The 18,158-nt window shown below is 39.8% G+C and overlaps 3 protein-coding genes and 1 long non-coding RNA gene across 4 annotated transcripts; 1 reads left to right on the top strand and 3 right to left on the bottom strand.

Moving 5' to 3' along the window:
* Nucleotides 1-2: 2 nt before the first annotated feature.
* On the top strand, nt 3-738 carry LOC122882884. Its single transcript, XR_006379482.1, has 2 exons — nt 3-144; nt 259-738. It is a non-coding gene; the product is annotated as an uncharacterized LOC122882884 (long non-coding RNA).
* Nucleotides 739-744: 6 nt separating this feature from the next.
* On the bottom strand, nt 745-4,202 carry rpp14 (ribonuclease P/MRP 14 subunit). The gene is made up of 5 exons (XM_044210769.1): nt 4,061-4,202; nt 3,771-3,855; nt 3,235-3,311; nt 3,053-3,131; nt 745-1,567 (listed from the first exon to the last, which is right to left on the bottom strand). The coding sequence occupies exons 1-5, from the start codon at nt 4,150-4,152 to the stop codon at nt 1,511-1,513; spliced, it is 390 nt and encodes a 129-aa protein (XP_044066704.1). The 5' UTR covers nt 4,153-4,202; the 3' UTR covers nt 745-1,510.
* Nucleotides 998-1,483, bottom strand: LOC122887442 (hydroxyacyl-thioester dehydratase type 2, mitochondrial-like). Its single transcript, XM_044220680.1, has one exon. It carries the CDS (start codon nt 1,481-1,483, stop codon nt 998-1,000), a length of 486 nt encoding a protein of 161 aa, XP_044076615.1.
* Nucleotides 4,203-7,288: 3,086 nt separating the features above from the next.
* Nucleotides 7,289-16,186, bottom strand: LOC122882879 (monoacylglycerol lipase abhd6-A-like). The gene is given in 9 exon segments (XM_044210779.1): nt 7,289-7,877; nt 8,614-8,714; nt 9,656-9,710; nt 9,931-10,088; nt 10,183-10,394; nt 11,368-11,486; nt 12,171-12,330; nt 14,256-14,372; nt 16,053-16,186. Coding segments are annotated over 8 exon segments (1,089 nt in total). The 5' UTR covers nt 14,360-14,372; nt 16,053-16,186; the 3' UTR covers nt 7,289-7,697.
* Between the last annotated feature and the right edge of the window lie 1,972 nt (nt 16,187-18,158).

Here is an 18,158-nt window from a genome sequence, read left to right as displayed (position 1 = left end):
CCGAACAGACGTCATCAAGCTGCCTTGTCTTCATAATTGGACGTTGGAAAACCATGTGAGCGTGCGTCACTGCCACCTGCTGGTCATGAGGAGGAACTATCCAAGTTGTGTTAGAAGAATATTGGCCCAGTACGAAATATTGAGGTGAAAATACATGAACAATTTAGCAAAACAACTAAAATAATATAAAAAAAATAAAAATAACCAGTTTGACACAAATAATTTGCATCACAAGGCTAATTTTATTTCTTGTTTCAGAAGCTTTCAACCACATTTCCTGGCCTTCCTCAGCAGACGTAGTTGAGCTGAGCTTTGAAAACATCCAAGTTTGAGCTTGTGTTGAGAATGTTTTTGTAAAACCGCTGTTTTCAAGGTCAAGAACAAACCTTCCAGCTCAAATTAAAAACTTATTATATCTAAAACAGAATCACTGTTCTCCAGCTTTATACTGTAATGCTGACTTTTTTCCACTACAGGCGCTGTCCTGATGATGATTTCAGGGTCTGAGAGCATCCAAGTCCACCAAAACCAGTTGAACTTCTGTCAGTGTGAGGGGTCAAAGTCACAAGAGTTGAATAATTAAATGTGTTAGACTAGGGGGTCGCCAAACATGTGTCACCCCTTCAACTGCATCCCTGTAGACGCCACAGCAAGGAGGCAATGAAAGTGAATTGGACTGAAAAACACTGCTGAACTTGGACTGTGACAAGATGTGAAAGATAACTGTTTTAAAAAATATTTTAAAAACCAATCATCGTTTAGCATTTTTATTCCACATACAAGATTTCACACAAACAAAATACAGAGCAGATCTGACAAATTAAACACACTAAACAATAAATCATCACGCCACTGACACTTCTCCGTTTACCGCTCCGTCCAGATCGCACTTCTTGTTGCCAGGGTTCAAGTACATGATCTATAAACAACAAAAATAACAGCAACATGGACCAAAATTCCACTGCGACTGTGACATCAGGGTGCTCATTCCCTCCTCTCACTCCCTCTGCTGCTGCTCCTCTGGCATCATCACCATCACCTCCCCCTCCATCACCACTTTGTCCTTGACGGAGCATGTCACGGCGATGAAGGCGAATGACATCTTGATCTTGCGGACCTCGGCTTCGGCCAGCACCTCCTCGCCGATGTAGAGCGGCGCCGGGAAGCGGATCTCCTGGTACAGGAAGACGCAGCCGCGGCCGGGCATCCTGGTGCCGAGCACGGCCGAGATCAGGCCGTTGATGAGGACGCCGTGGACGATGGGTTTCTCGAAGGAGGTGGTGCTGGCGTAGGCCGGGTCCAGGTGGAGGGGGTTGTTGTCGCCTGTCACCTCGGCGAACAGCTCCACGTCGCGGGAGGAGAATGCTTTTGTGAGGGAGGCTCGCTGGCCGACGTGGAGCAGCCGGCAGGAGGGAGGAGCGGCTGTGATGGAGGAGAGGCACAGCCGCAGTTTACTAAAGATACTGCTCCACATGAAACTCATCCTGAAGAAAACAACGCTCCACCTCCTTCAGTCCAGCTGCAGCTCTCGACTGTTTCCTGTCAGAGCAAGCAGGAACGGAGACACCTGAAGTTGACACAAGAGAAAGACAGATAGTCTTTACTGTCCAAGAGGGAGATTTTTTTCACAGCTTGTACATATTCAACATAGAAGCATACAGATAAACACAATACATGACATATACACATTCATGCCCCTGCGCGTATCCCAACCCATCCTTATATACACGTGTGCACTCACACAAATATGTCTGGATCAGCAGTGTCAACGAGGCCGTTTGTTCAGGGCTGCTATGGCAGAGGGGACAAAGCTCCTGCCAAAGCGAGATCGTCTCCATTTAAAAATCCTGAATCTACGAGCGGACAGCAGTAGTGTAAGAGTGGATTGAGGGGGCGATCAGTGTCATTTGCTATTACGAGTGCAAAGTGTGTGATAGTTCTGTTTTTCCATGTCTAAGGCTGTGTTGCACCAACAAAGATTCATTTTGAACCTGATTAAATCACTTAAAATTATGTTGCACCAAACTTTAAGGCTATTTTAAAATTAAGAAAGATTCAATTTAAACCTCAGTTTAGTTTTTACGCTAAACCTAGATTAAATTTAATTCTGTTGCACCAAAACTTTAAACTCCAATTTAAAATGTGATCCAGTATTAACTTTAAACTTACACTAGAGGAGGTTTAACTTTTAAAATGGCTCCCTTTTTGAGATGGATTGAGCAAAGTAATCAAGCTCCTCAAAGAAAGTTAAGGGGCAGACACAACCCAACTCCCGTCTTACACTTGCTGCATCCTTTTTAGTCTTTGTTTTCATGTTTTTCCAACAAGCTTTAAGTTGAGCAACGTCTCTTCTTTCTTTCACTCCATTTGATACGTTAAAACAGTCTGCCAGTTGCTGCCAGGCAGTCTCTTTTCCTCACTGCTGTTTTTATTTGGCCATATTGCTCCATTAATTCAGCCAACAAGTTTTTCTCAACGGAGGAGAAATTAGAGCTTCTCTGCCGAGCCATCATAAGTAAGAAATACATAGCAGCCGAAAGTTAACCCCCCCTCCAATATTTACTAGGTCCCGACAGCTTGCAAATTTATTATTTATTTATTTATTTTAATTTGGGTAAGCATGCATCTCCATGTTGATTTCACTATTTAATTTTGGTTTACATCAATAAACTTGGATTTACTAAACGGAGATTAGTTTTTAATTGTCATTTTAAACCTAGTTTTGCTAAACTCTGATTCGAACTAATCTTAGATTAAATTAATCACTGCTGGTGAAACCCAGTTTAAGAGCTTAGAGGTAAGGAGTCTGATGATTTCAGAGGCAGTATGTGTGATGCTGGTAATTGTGTTTTTGTTGGAGACAGTCCAGCAGACAGAAAACACTTTCATTTACACTTAGCCACATATATCCAGAGGTGAATCCCAGGCTGCGTCCTACAAAAGGTAGAAGCCTCAGACGCTGATATCAGGCTGAGTCAGAGTTCAACTGTCCCTCAGAAGCTGATACAATACACAGCAATCATTTTTGGATATTGAGCTGAAGTCTGCTGACCTGCAGCACTCTGAAGGCACAGGCCTGGTTCTGGTAGGAGCCCAGCAGAGTCAGGGAGCTCCACAGCTTCACCAAACCCCTGAAAATACACACACACACACACACACATATATATATTTTAAAAAAACATCTAGTTTAGGATGAGTGAAAATTTCTTCCCATCCTGCTGCTGATGACCTCACCTGCTGTAAACGCGCAGAAGAGCAGTGAGGGTATCTTCATCGTATTTCAACAGGTCAAAGGTCAATGCTGCTCCCACCTGAAGGACATGAATGTATTTTAAAAGTAGTTTTGGAGTTATCCTGCCAACAGACAGACAAAATCATAACCACTTCAATCACAGAAAAACTAGGCCTGCAACTAACGATTATTTTCATCATTGAATAATTTTAATATAATGAAAAATGCACATTATAAGTCCAAGGTGAAGTCATCAAGTTTTGTCTGACCACAGCTCCAAAACCCAAAGTTAGTCAGTTTGCTATCACATGAGCCGAAGAAAAGCTGAATCATCCAACAAAGGAACGTCTGGTGTTTTTAACTTGAAAAATTACTTCACCAATTTATCAATTATCAAAATAGATACATTTTCTGTTGATCGACAGCTTAACATTTTCTGAGGCTTTCGTTCACAGGTCCTCAGAGCATCAGAGCAGATCACTGTGTTCAGCTGTGGTGGGAATCGAACCGTCGACCCTGGCCGTGTTAATGATCTCACCTCTCCAAACAGACTCTTCAGACCTGTGACGATGAACAGCTTCAGTTCAATGGCGCTCAGTCTGGTAGACTCATCCTCCAGCACACTAAACACACAAAAACACATCATGTGGGATGAATGACAAACGTGTACGGATATTATGGATAAATAGATATTTATATAATTGTTTTAGACGTAAGAACCACAATATCAATACGTTTTAATAAGATTTTATAGAGACAATTAAAAAAACCCAATAAATGAAAAGCATAAACACAGGATTTTAAAATAAACACATCAAGGTGACTTACAGGCAGACCTTCATGTAGTGGTACGGCGAGGCGTTCTTTAACACGACCCGTTGGTAAACGGCAGGTTCGTCCTTGTTGTCGGCGCGTCTCATTCTATTAACACATCAGTGACTCCGACAGGTGACGAGCAGCAGGTCGATCAGCTTACTTCAGACTAAAAAAAACAAAAAAACAACCACAGACATCAAAACTCAACGTGACTTTAAAGCAAAGTCAGCTTGTCGGGTCTGTATTTGTACACACATCCATCAATCCTACGGCAGGACAGTAAACTGATCCTACTAACAAGTATTGTTGTACCAAGTTGATTGGTAGTTGACTGAAATTAAATCAACAACATTCTTGATAATTGATTATTTAAGTCATTTATAAAAAAAGGAAAAATGTCACTCAGCTGTGGTTTCAGCTTCTAATATGTGAGGATTTGTTGCTTTTCCCTGTTTTATATCATTTTTAACTGAATATTTTGGAGTTTTGGACTGTTGGTCATAAGGATGCAGTGATCCAATATGCTATATCAATACTGGTGCCTATACTGACCTTAGGCATTGGCCATGAAGTGACCGATCCACATCAAATACCATTTCTTTGTCAAAGTGTTTCCACTATCAGTTACATTTTACGATGTCACTTTGGGTTGCAGGAAATTGTGCAGGACACTTTTCAGAATTTCCTTACATTTTATAGATTAAACAAGTAATCCATTATTAAAATAATGAATGACAATAATCAATAGTTGCAGCCCTGGATGATTCTACTCAGTGTTTTCTGTTCTCGGGTATTAACTTAATTACAAAACATAACAACCCCAAACCCACCCAAAGACACTGAACAACCAACTAAACAGAAAAAAAGAAGATTTTTAAGAGACGGTTGGGTCAATTCTCTAAAAAAACAAATGCAATGGTTCCCAAATCCTCCACAACTTGTCCGACCATTGGTTCAATTTATAGGTCAGTGCTGTAAGTCAATGGATTTAGGGCAGCAGTCAATTTGACAGATGGGATACAGGAAGTACAATAATTATATATATATATATATATATATATATATATAAATATAGAGCCCCTCTGTCAGACTTACATTTACAACAAAGGGGGAATATACTGTATATTATTTGAAAAAAATAAATAAAATTTGGTTCGTGCACACTAATTACTGAACACTGTTTTTACACATAAACAAATAATAAACATAGCTAGCAAGACAGTCAGCTAACCACGAGGCTAAATCTGATAACTTGCTGTTACAGTCAGCATGTAAAATATTATGCATTTCATTTCCAGGCTCGACACGCCTGACAGACTAACTTTCCCCGTGTGAAAATGTCAAAATGTTACATGGCTACACAACCTGAAGCTAAAACTAGCTAACAGGAGGTCAAGCAGTAGCTAAGTTAGGTGAACTAGCTAATTTAAGCTACGCTAGCTCGTAGCTTCTACACTGACAGTTAAACACAGCTGACAGTCAATGAACTGCCGTTTGTTATTGTTAAAATATTAAAATAAAAAGTACAGCTCCAGCAATTTACTCACCAACTACATCAACGTGGAGAGACGACGGCGTGTTTTGAAATCAGCTTCAACGCAAACTTCGAAACCAGTGCGCAGCTCGCTCTTAGCCCTGCGCATGCGCAGTCATCACAGCTAGCTATGTCAAAGAGGTGTAAAACGGTGCGATGGATCACTCTGTCACAACATCGAGCATCCAAACGAAGGTACACAGTCTATGAGGCAGAGCCAGTTTGATTAGGTAATGTAGTTTTAAATTTGAAACATTTGTACTGATGACAATATTTGAAATAAGCCACTGTTTTCCTAAAGACAGTAAACAGAAGTCAAACTAAAACGTGGCAGGTCATTTGACAACACTTTTTCTTTCTGAAGACACTTCCACATTTGAGTCTCTTTGATACGGAAGCCCATTTCCACCAGGAAAAGAAAAATACAGATGAAAAGTTAGGCATGATAAAAAAAAATACTTGTGACAAGTCAAGTCAAAATAATACAATACAGTGATAATTGTGGGATAATGAGTCAAAATCTTGACTCATCTCATAATTTTGACGTACCATGAGTTTATTTTACTTTTGTCACACCTAACATTTCTTTTTTTTTTCTTTTCCTGGCATAAATGGGCTTTCATACTCTTCTATCCTGTCAGAACAAAAATATTCTGTTTGGTGTTCAGTAATTTAGATTTTTAACCTGTTTCACGAGGTGCAGTTATGTTCTTTAAACCAAACAAAATGGCCTTTAGCAGATGCATCTAGTTTGAAACTGAAGGTTTCCTCAAATTCATTTATCAATCATCTTATTATCTTTCCTTTTAGTTTTTTTATGGGAATAAATTCTTTACATACATCATACAAGACACAGCTGTCATTGTTTGGTTGAATAAATAGAGTTGCACCTTGTGAAAAAGATTTAAAACCTACTTTACTCTATACTGGTGACAGAAAAGCCTTTGAAGAACATGTAAATGTATTCAGAGCAGTGTTAAATGTTTGATTTCAACATATTTCAGAAGGAAAAAAATGCTTAAGTTTGTTGTTACAAATCTAAGCTCAAAGGTCCACTTACTGAGTTTCTGGGAGGGTTACCTTTGAGCGTAGATCATTTCGTTACACATGTTGTTCCCAAAATTCAAGAATAAACTTTCATACTCAAAGTGACTGGAATATATCATAAAATGCAAACGTCAGACGTAAAAACAATGTTTACATGAGAGACTGGGGCTAAATTGAGTCTCTAATAACACAATGAAGAATTGAAAATAATATTATATAATATATATAATAATTTATCGAACCAAATTACACACTAAGCCACAGTATTTGAAAACAAGTCATTTTCAACCTAAAAAGATTAAATTAATATTAGTTTATATTTTGTGTGAAATGATCAAGTCACTTTGCTAATGTTCATCAATAACTATTATAATTTCCACTTCCTGCTGCGGAGTGGTACATCTCGAATAAATCATCTACTCTTTGACATTCTTGATAGAGCTGTAAAGGTGTGTCTCCACCCAGCGGTCTGTTGGTGTATTACTACATGCAAAAACAACACAAGTTTCCAATCAATCGATAAAACATTTCTTCTTTTTTTATCCAAAAGATTTATTTCTGTAGTCCATCGACACTCTTTGTACAGGTGCTGAAATTACTGGATCGACTCATTTATCAAACTTTTTTAGCAAAATAAATCTCACTCACCTACAGTACTATTTGTCATTCTCAATTTCAATCTGAATGTGTTTTTAATGAGGTTAAATATGCAGTCGGTTAACAGCAGGAGACTTCAAACACAAACAAACACCTGCCACTCACATGAAACAAGAGACCGAAATACAGTTTTTCTGAAAGCGAAATGTGCAAAATCCCAACGTGGGATGTTTTCATTCAACCTTAACAACTAAAACAGCCTCCTGCACGGTGCTGTGTGTAAAAACTTCAGGAATATTTGTCAGTCGGTCCCACTTTTGTGCATTCGTTCATTTAATTTTAAGAGATGCAAACGCTGTCGTAGAAAACTCTTATATCATTATCCTCATCGTCTTCATCATAACCTTCATTCTCCTCGCCTTCATCATCCATCGTGAGGTCAGGGGTCGGCATACGGTTCAAAAATTTTCTTCAGGAAAGTTTCTTAGCGTTTTCATCGTTAACTTCCTGCGCAGACAGGAAGTCTGTGATGAGTTTGGCGGCTTTCCTGGGCCGCTCCAACGCCACAGAGTGACCACAGTTGTCCAACAGCGCCACCTGGCAGTTTGGCAGCGCCGCCTGCAGCACTGCTGCCCCCGACACGTCCACCACCTGAGAGAGTAGACAGGTTTATTAGCAGCTCGTGGATATTGGCGACACCTATGGTGATCAGCAGACACTCCTGTGGATTATATTAATATTTTATTAGCTATGCTAGCAGCATGGCTGTATCGACAGCAATACTGGTCAGTCGGTCGGTTGATCGGTTGGTTTGGCCACCACTTTGGTCTAGACTGAAATATCTCAACGACAAAACTTTGTACAGACATTCATGATCCCCAGAGGATGAATCCTGATGACTTTGGTGATCCCTGACTTTTCATCTAGCGCCACCATGAGGTTAACATTTGTGGCTTTGAGTGAAATGTGTCAACAACTATTGAAATTGAAACAAAATTTGTCCACAACTTTGTGACCAAATACCTGCCAAACTAATGACATTCCCATCAGCATCAGTTGTGCTTTGTGTTTAGTGATTATTAACAAATGTAAACTAAGATGGTGAACATGATAAACATCATATCTGCTAAACATCAGCATGTTAACAGGTAGAAATATTTCGTGTTAATACTACAAAAATCTACACGCATTTAAATGTAGTCTAAACAACAAATCTCAAAGACGTTACTTGCGTAAATGGCTTTCCATAATCTAAATCCTTCTTTCCTGAAGAAAATCGTTGCTATACTCAATACATCTCTTTTTATGAACATCTATCCAGTGTGCGGTTGTGCCTTTTTCCTTGAACACATGTAGTTAAATGACCATCACAGCGATTCATTTATACCTGGTCTTCTGTCCCCCAGATGACCTGCAGAGGTGATGTGATCAGATGCAGGTTTTCCTGCAGCGAGTGACGAGACTTCTCCCCGACGATCTCCATGAACACTGAACAACACACACACACACACACACAATAAATCAACAAAGCATATTGCAGTTAAAATGGTTATTGAAGTAGTGACATAAACCACAGAAAAAAAATAATCCTGGAAAAAAAAAAAAAAAAAAACATTTTTGTCCTACACACTGTAAATTCTCAAATAAAAGCTGGCATTCAAATAATGGCTGGATGGAATTACCTTTACTATAATGGTTGAAATTGTTAATTCAGTATAATGTACACAGTACTAATTCTATCAGTACAACAGCAGAGTCATTTCTCCACTGTCTCTAACAGAAATACTGTTTCAATTTACTAATTAATTAATTACAATAACTTCTACTTTGCTTTTTTGATCGCTGTTAAGATGCTGTCAGTGAAACTCATCACTTTATCATTCTGTACTTGGATTAGCATCCACAAAGCGGTCACTAGTCTTGAAAATGAAAATGTATTATTTTAAATTAAGAGCCTACCAGAAAAGGGGAGGATTGTTTTCCTTGAGCTCCTGAAGGGCTTTTAATGTGAAACACCTGTGCTGGAAGTGTTAAGTTTCACTGACGACAGCTTAACAGCAATTGGAAAAAACAGCACAACAGAAAAACTGGAATTAATTAGCGGATGAAAATAGTATTAGTGCTAAAAAGTGGTGAGTCCGACATGACTCTGAATTTATCAAGAACAACAGGTAAACATGGAGGAAGTGTTGAGTTTGCATTGGGGAGCTAAACAAAGTGCCCGCCCACTATCTGAGAACTTATGGTATATTAATTAAAAGAATTTAGTATCAACATTAGATTATTGCTCTTTTTATGTGTGACTGCGACCGACAGCACTGTTTTGTGGAGCAATGGAGGAGGAGGAGAGGAGAGGAGGAGGAGGAGGTCATAAAGAAGGAGAAAAGCAGCTGGAGCTGAGTGTTGCTGATGGATATGAGCAGACTGACCTTCTTTGTAGAAACCATTGTTGGGGATCCTGTTGTCAAGGAGACCCCGCAGGACCTAACGCGCACACACACACACACACACACACACACACACATATATATACATGGTATTCCCCAAATAATGAAATAGCAGCAACAGTACTAGTTGTAGAATCCTAGTATTACTAACAGTAGTTGCACTGATTTATTGATACTGTATATGGAGGAGCCAAGTTGTCTGAAGCCCTAAAAGTGTCTTAATCTGGATTGTAGACCAGGTACCACAGCGATGGTACCTGCCGGGGGAGGTTGAGGGGGGTGTAGCAGCAGAGTTTCAGCATGTCCTCCAGCTCCTGAGGAGTGGAGGGGATCAGAGGGATCGACTCCTCCTGCTGACTATTCTCCAACTCCCTCAGACGACTGATGAACTCAGAGTCTGTGGGATAAACCAGACCTGGAGGACAGAGAGGAGGAGGAGTATCTGTAATTCTGCTTCGTGAAACAGTCTCAGGTTTGAATCCTGGAGGGAAACATCATGTAGAGTTTACCTGCCGGGCAAATCAAGGTGGCGCTGGACAGGTGAGCAGGGTAATGTGCAGCGTACACCCCTGCGACGTTCCCACCCATCGATGTCCCGACCAGGTGGAAGGGTCGTTTATCCAGACCAATACTCTGCACAAACTGCACAGAGAGACACAAACAGAGAGAGGGGAGTTATCTAATTCATCGTCTCTTAGGAGAACAACAGTGTATCCATCCGCTCCGTGCCTCTGTGCAGCGTCTCTGGCTGTAGCGTTGGTTGCCAGATCTGGTCGGTGAGCACAGGTTTTGGTTGTGGTCTCTGTACAGGCACGGTGGTAAGAAACCTGGCAACCTCACAGGAAGCTGTACACATTGCATCACAACAAGAAACAGTTCCAGCACGTAACTCCCCCCAAAAAAGCACAAACTGTGATTTTTACATTTCCAGCACCACTTAAACAAACAAGATACAACATGGTAGTTAGTGAGCTTTAGGGGAGTTGGTAGGTGTATTTTTTAACTTTGGACAGAGCCAGGCTAGATGTTTCCCAATGCTTTCAGTCTTAATGCTAAGCTAGGTTAACCATGTCCTGACTCCAGCTCCGTACTTCACACACACAGACTGATAGCCACCTAAATCTCATTCTCAGGAAGAAAGTGATAATAAGTGTATTTCCCAAAACTATTCCTTTAAGTAATTAGCGACATAGCAATAGTAACTAAGGGGGGACGGTTCACAGGGATCAATCAGTTCTCAGGGCAAAGCTGAAAAAAGGTGGACCTTGACCTCAGATTACACATTGATCCCTGACCAAACCATAGCTTGCAGTTATTCATGACATGCAAAGGTGATTGAGCGAGTGGTGCCAAAGACAGACTTCATGTCACAAACTGTGGTGTTTGAGCACATTGAAGACGTTGTCAAACTAGACGAGAGAAGGCAAAAGATTTCTGACATACTGGTTTTCCATCAGGGACATTATTGTGCTGATATAATGTAGCCTGATCCTGGCGTTAGAAACATGGAGGGGTTTCTGTCTGTGGCTGTAAGTACAATGGGGTCCCTCAATCTGTATTACATTACAGTGTGTTGTATTCCCTACAGCACGCGCACACACACACACACACACACGCGCACACGCACACACACACATGCGCACACACACGCACGCACACAGACCTGGTGGACACACACACACACACTGGCACACTGAATGCTGTAATCCTCGGCGACCTGGCCCTGAATGCTGTAATCCTCGGCGCCGGTGCGACTTGTCCCCTCGTGCCCCGGCATGTCCACACAAACCACATGCTGGCTTCTGGGGAGATGCTGGAGGAGAAAACAAACACACCCAACTGAAATGAAAGATGTTCCACATTACTTACTAATTCTGAGCAGGCAAAATGAAGTGTACCCAAAGCAGACAGCATGCAGACTAAATACTGTCAAATTCTGAGTGTGCTGTTGACGCACATTATTCTCCCACAATGCAATGCACAAAGGAAATGGGGAAAAAATTTTTTTGATGCTAAAACACACAGCTCCAGGAAAACAAAAAATAAATATTAGATGTAAACAAAGGCATTTAATTGGCAGAAACATCCCAAAGTCGCATTTTGACTGATTGTTTGTATAACTGCTAAAACAGTATGATCATTAGTATGTAGTACAGGCTGTATAGATTTAGTATGTAGTGTGGATTTGGGACATTGACTCTGTATACATAGTATCCCTCCAGGCTCCCTAGATTTAGTATCTTTGTGGATTCGGACCCTTTCTTCTGTCCATCTTTCCTTTGATCATTTCTTCCTTTCATCATGCTTTCCTTTAATCCTTCGTTGTCTCCCTTTATTCCTTTTTACCTTTCCTCCTCCACTTGTTCCTTCTCTTTTTATTTCTGTTTTATCCTCTTCATCCTTCCATCTTTCCTTACCTTCTTTCTTCTTCTTAAAAAGTGTTCTTGAGAAAGACACTTATTGAAAATTTGTGTCTGTACCTGTATGTGTGTGTTACCTTGATGACAGGTAGCCACATGTCCTTGGTGGCGGAGAAGCCGTGCAGCAGCAGCAGTGATGGCGTGGCGCCCCCTGGCGTCCCGCGGCTGGAATAACAGAAGCGGTAGCTTCCACTGTGAGAGTAGCGGACCACCAGCCCCAGCTTGCGACGCCAGTACCTGGGGAGGATTATAGCAGGATCGCTAGGAGTTATTATGTGTGCATGTGTCGTCTAATTTTTGTTTGCAATTACATAATGTGCTAAAGAATTATAATTCTAAAAATGTCTAAAGTCCTGCTAACATCAAAGTTATTATAATTCATCATGAGGGGGGCATGAATGTCTGAACCACATTTCATGACAATCCATCTGGCAGTTGTTGAGATATTTCACCGAAAGCCATGAATGTGAACCTCATGGTGGCGCTAAAGGACAAGTCAGGGGATCACCAACGTCATTAGGATTCATCCTCTGAGCGTCATGATTGTCAGTACAAAAGTTTGCGCCATTCGTCTAGTAGATGTTGAAATATTTCACAGTATAACTTTAACCTGCTGGTGGTTGTAGAAGAAAAGTAAGAAGATCACCAAAGTTGGTAGGAATCAGCCTCTGCACAACATTTCATGACAATCAACAGTTGTTGAGATGTTTCTGTCCGGACCAAAGTGGTGACCAAATATAAATAAATATAAACAAATAAACATTGTTTCTCTGAGTACAGATATTGGTCCACAGTATTCATACAGTAAGTTATATCTGAAAAACTGCAATATCCATTCTGTGTAGGCTACTCAGACTTTCAGAATCCCTGTTTAACCTCTCATAAAAGACCATGTGCCTCTTTTATAATTTTCTAAACATCTGTAACATCTTTAGTTCTCCTTGTTCGTCATGTAATTCGTCAGTGTTTTGAAACTTGCTGCTGACAAAGAAGCTGTTACATGACAGTGGCTCAGCACTGTGTGTGTGTGTGTGTGTGTATGAAAGAGGGTGAAATAGCTGCCAATAATCTGCCAAGAGGCCAATATGTACGTTTTTTTATTTTTACAGCTTAGACAAAGTCCAGTAGGTAAGGTCACACTAACAGTCCTGCTCCTTCGCAATAAAAGTGTATCATTACAGCACAGCAACAGCCTGTAATACACGGCTCAACAGAGACACAACTTTCTTCTGATTATTATTTAAAGAATTTGAAGTACGAAATTTTGAGTTAAAGATGTTAATAACAGCAAGATAATGTGTTCGTGGGAACACAACTTGAAGTCCAGACAGATTACAACAAAATCCCTGTGGGAAATCTGTTACTCTGCTGCCAGCGGGGGCGGTGTAATGTCCTTAGTTTGTCCTGAGGGCGGCGCTAGAGGAAAGGTCAAAGGGTTCATCCTCTGGAGAGAATGAATGTGCTCAGTAAATTTAAAGAAAATCTGGTCAGTAAGTGGTTTATGTTCGTTTCTCTGGACCAGAGAGTTCGGCAATTGTTTTATATAAAAAAATAAAAAATTGAAAATTGAAAGTGTATGTTTTTTTTCTATTTATTTTATAATCTATTAAAAATGGAAAATTAGAAAATCAGAGTACTTTTATTTCTATTCATGCCTTGGGTTATGTGAGAGGAAATTTTATTGATAAATATTGTAAACAAGCCTGTGCTATAGGAACTTATGGGTACTTTTGGGAGTTAATGAAATATTAAACCCAATGTGTCGCCAAAAGCAGAAATTATTAGCAAACTTAAAAAGAGATAAAAACAACCAAAACGTTAGCTACAGCGTAGCTTTGGAGCCTGCACACGTAACTGCCGGTTCGGCATAACGCCGAAAAATAAATCCAGCTTCAGGAACAAGTTACAGGTGGACAGGTTTCTAACTTTTTTGCACTCTGTTTATTTTTATCTGATATTTTTGGAAGAAATCTTCACATTTTCACAATAATGTTATAAGTTTAAATGGACTCTTTTCAAGAACACAAAAAACACAACCTCACTGGAAACCACGAGCAGTCTCACCACGATGTGCTACACTAGACTGGTATTACCAACAAACTCTAACCAATTACAAGTCTAACCAGTCTGTTGTTTGAGTGTGAGTGTATTTGTGTTTTTACCAGTTGTAGGCCTTAAGGAGCGCTCCAGGCCAGAACAGGAAGGAGGTGATGAAGGCGAGGACGGGGACAACCAGGATGCCTCCTGATAGCATTATCAGCTCCATCGCTGCACACTCCCTAAAATAAACACACAAACAGACATCATCATTTGCTCTCAGCTCAGTTTCTGAATTGTGGATGCTGACCCAGTGCCTACTGACAACAGAGCAGTGCAATGGTAAGAGTCCAGTAAAACCAGTAAGTTATCATTTCTGAGTCAGCGCTCTCTCTGACCACTGATCAGTGAATTCAGATGTGCTGTTCAGATGAGCTAAAACTTTCCCTCTCTGTCAGATTAAATAAACCATTAAAGGAATACTCAGACATTTCGGGAAATTAGCTTGTTTGCTGAGTCAGATGAGAAGGTGTATATCACTTTTATCTCTATGCATGGTGATTTGTTTTTAGCCTAAAGCACAAAGACTGGAAGCAGAGGGAAACTGCTAGCGTCCATCAGCTCATTTTCTATTTTTGTCAAATAATCTCAAACTTACTGTCACACTTACTAAAGGGTCTTTCCACCAACTTTATGCATAGTCATGGTTAACAGCCCTGTGAAAACAGTTGTGTAATGTCTCCGGCGGCTCTGGAGGAGTTTTGTCAAGGCTGAGAAAATAACCCAGATGATGCAATAGTGATGTCATCAGGGTTATTCTCAGTGCGTGCTTGAGACTTAAAATCTTTTAACAAAAAGCCTGCGTTACAAACTGGAAGTGTGGAGTTTGAATGATGTGGGTGTTTACCAGGCAGGAAGAGTCTCATGCAAAGCTGCTATTGAGTTGCATTGTGGGAAATGTAGGATCCAGTGGGTTTTTTTCAACATTATGGAAGTGCAATATTAAATCACCGAAGTACCCCTTTAAGTAACCTTTAAGTTTTGTTTACAGTCCACATGATTCACAATTTTTCTAAATTTAAAAAAAATAGTAGTCTGCTTTATACAGCATGTAGTCTGTTTTTAGAAATACTACAGGTATGAACTGATAAAATAAGTTTTTGTAAAATAATGGCTTGCATTAACCATTTTTTGGGGGGGGTATTATATTTCATTTTAGTTATTTGTTTTATGTAGAAAATGTTATGGAGGTCAGTTTGTCTATGTGTACAATTGCTGTACAATTCAATAATATGATAATAATATAAACACATATGTATACATTCAGACTATTTATATAAACATAATCCAGAGAAGTGGATCTTGAGGTGGGAATGTTTTGCCAAATTGCTATATTTCCAAGGTCAAGACTGAACTTTGATGCTTTGAGCCAACACAGACACAGATGTCAGACTCCATAAACTGATGAAGTCCGTATGACATGGTTGAAAGTAAGTGGATCTTGAGATTGTTTTGTCCAAAAAAACCCCAAAACAATAACATTAAGTTTCATAAAAATCTATTTTTGTATATGAGAGTACAGGTGCGAAAATAGAAACTTCCCTTTAACCAGATCACAGCTGGTTTCCTGTTAGTTTTAGAAGAAATATTTGCATTTTATACTGAGGGTTAAACGGTAGAGAGGAGGTTTAAAGCAGCTTTGAGACGCAGCATATACAAATATTACATTTCAGACACACATGGATCCTGATTATGATTCTCTAAGTGTCCTTTTAACGTGTTGGAGAACACATCACATCTCAAATATGATCACAACATGGACACTGTTACATAAACACACTGTAACACAGTCAGCTGCTAAAGTGAAGACATATTCATTTTATAGCATGTTTATAATCAGCTGTACAGGAGTAGCACCGTACCTGTCGAGTCCTCTTCGATCTGTCAAAGAAAGCTGTTCTCCATTCAGTCCGCTGCTCCTCCTCCTCCTCCTCCTCCTCTTCTTCCTCCTCTTTCACCCAAATTACACAACAGCTTTCATCTTCCCTTAAAGGGAAAGTACAGAGGACCGTGCTGCGTTCAGGCACTGGCGGAAATATCACGATATCGTGTGTGTGTGTGTGTGTGTGTGTGTGTGTTAGTAAAACAAATGTGCAGCACCTCCACATGAGGGCGCCACCATCTCAGGTCTGTATTGTGTATCCACAGAGCTTCACATTTACATTTTACAGTGTTGATGCTCCAGCAGTTCAGGTAGCAACATCTGTATATCTCAACTACAAATAAATGAACAATACAAACAATATCAAAGAGTTAAAGGCCCTGAAAACACATGTTGTCAAACAGCTTTTTACTATGAGCGATGGGTTCCTACACAAACACACAACTTTCTACCAAATTTGAAACAGTTTTGAGTAATTCATATGAGAGGTTTCTGTATTTCTTGTTTTGACTGTGTTTTTCTTACTGGTTTGAAGTGGGCAGGGCTCAGTTGGAAAACCGTGATGTCACGTCCTTCCATGCACCAATCAGGATTTAGCAACATTTGAATCCCAATATTTTGGTGAGTGTTTTGGTCAAATCTGATCAAACCAGAGTCCGGATGAAGCAGATTAGCAGGATTTTCAAGTGTTAAACTTAATAACTAAGGATGTTTTTTTCCCCAAACTTTAACTTTAAAGCATCTATAATCAATATTTTTATAATAACAATGTATCGTAACAATGTGAAAACAATGTGACAATGTGAAAGGGGTCGCTTGTAGTGATGGACCTACAGAGAATTATCACCTGAACCTGCAGCTCCCGTCGGCTTTACTGAGATTTATAATGAGTTTCAGCTCATTGTTTAGCTGTCTGGCCACAACTTTACTGTTTTGGTTCACTCTCACCGCTCTCATAGCCGTTTTCAGCTGCAGCAGGCAGCTGTTTTTAGTGAAAAAGCTCTATAAACCCACTGTACACTACCCGCTCAGCACCAAACAGCAGACAGACTCAGTTAAAGACTAGCTGGTGAACATAGTGGAGCATTTAGCAGCTAAAGAGCCAGATATTTCTCTCAGGAGTTGGAGCAAAACAGAGCGTAAGCGTTTTGCTAACATGTTTGCTATATCAACTTAAAAGGTGATCATATGGATTTGTTGGGTCTGTAAATAATATCATAAAGAGCACGGTCTATAGGAAAAGTGCAACGAGTGGCGCTGTATAAATAAAACTGAACTGAAATTGATGTCAGAGCTCAGAATTGTTTCTGCTGCCCCCAAGTGGCCAAAATCAGTTATTGCATAGTTTAATTGTTGCGTATTTAATCATGAAAAGTTGTACATGTATGTTATAGAGAAATACTTCAGATTTGAAACAATCTCGTGGTTAACTCTTTGATAAGTTTGATAAAATGATAATGGTCACATTTAGGTACTTACTGAGCATGTCGTTAATGTTGAGCATTTGTTAGTGTTAATTTTTTTAAAAATTTTTATTTTTTTTTTTGTTGTATTTGACCAGCAACAGTTGACGCTGTACATTTACTTTATTTTGTTTTACTTTTCGTGCATATGTAATGATGTCCATAAGCCTCCTTGGGGGGTCACGGAGGAATAATGTGTTATAAGTGTTTTAGCTCTGGTTTGGTTTCCACAAAGTCCTGAGAAAAATATCTGGCCCTTTTTAAGCCAGTTTAGCTAAAACCTCTCATTTACTCCCATTAAATTCCAAAAAGCGAACAAAACACCTTCTTTAATTCTGTCAGTAAAGATAGTCCATCACTGTGGATGTGAAGATGTAATCAGAATGCCAGGACCAGGATGTGACATTTTTAGTAAACTGGACAGACAAAAACCAGATTTTAACAATATTAGACCTAACCATCTTGGATAATCTGTGTACAGAATCAGAGGATGTACTGAATTAGTCAGATTCTCAGTAAACGCCCCCTGATCACGCTGGGCGCTATTAAAGGCCATGAAACTCTGCAAACCAAATAGATTTGTCTCAGTTTGGGACTAAAAATATCCTTTTCTGGTTTTTCTT

This window comes from Siniperca chuatsi, linkage group LG2, assembly GCF_020085105.1.
Source record: "Siniperca chuatsi isolate FFG_IHB_CAS linkage group LG2, ASM2008510v1, whole genome shotgun sequence".
Lineage (NCBI taxonomy): Eukaryota > Metazoa > Chordata > Actinopteri > Centrarchiformes > Sinipercidae > Siniperca > Siniperca chuatsi.
The sequence above is the reverse complement of the archived record's forward strand: the minus strand, read 5'-3'. Positions and strand labels throughout refer to the sequence as shown.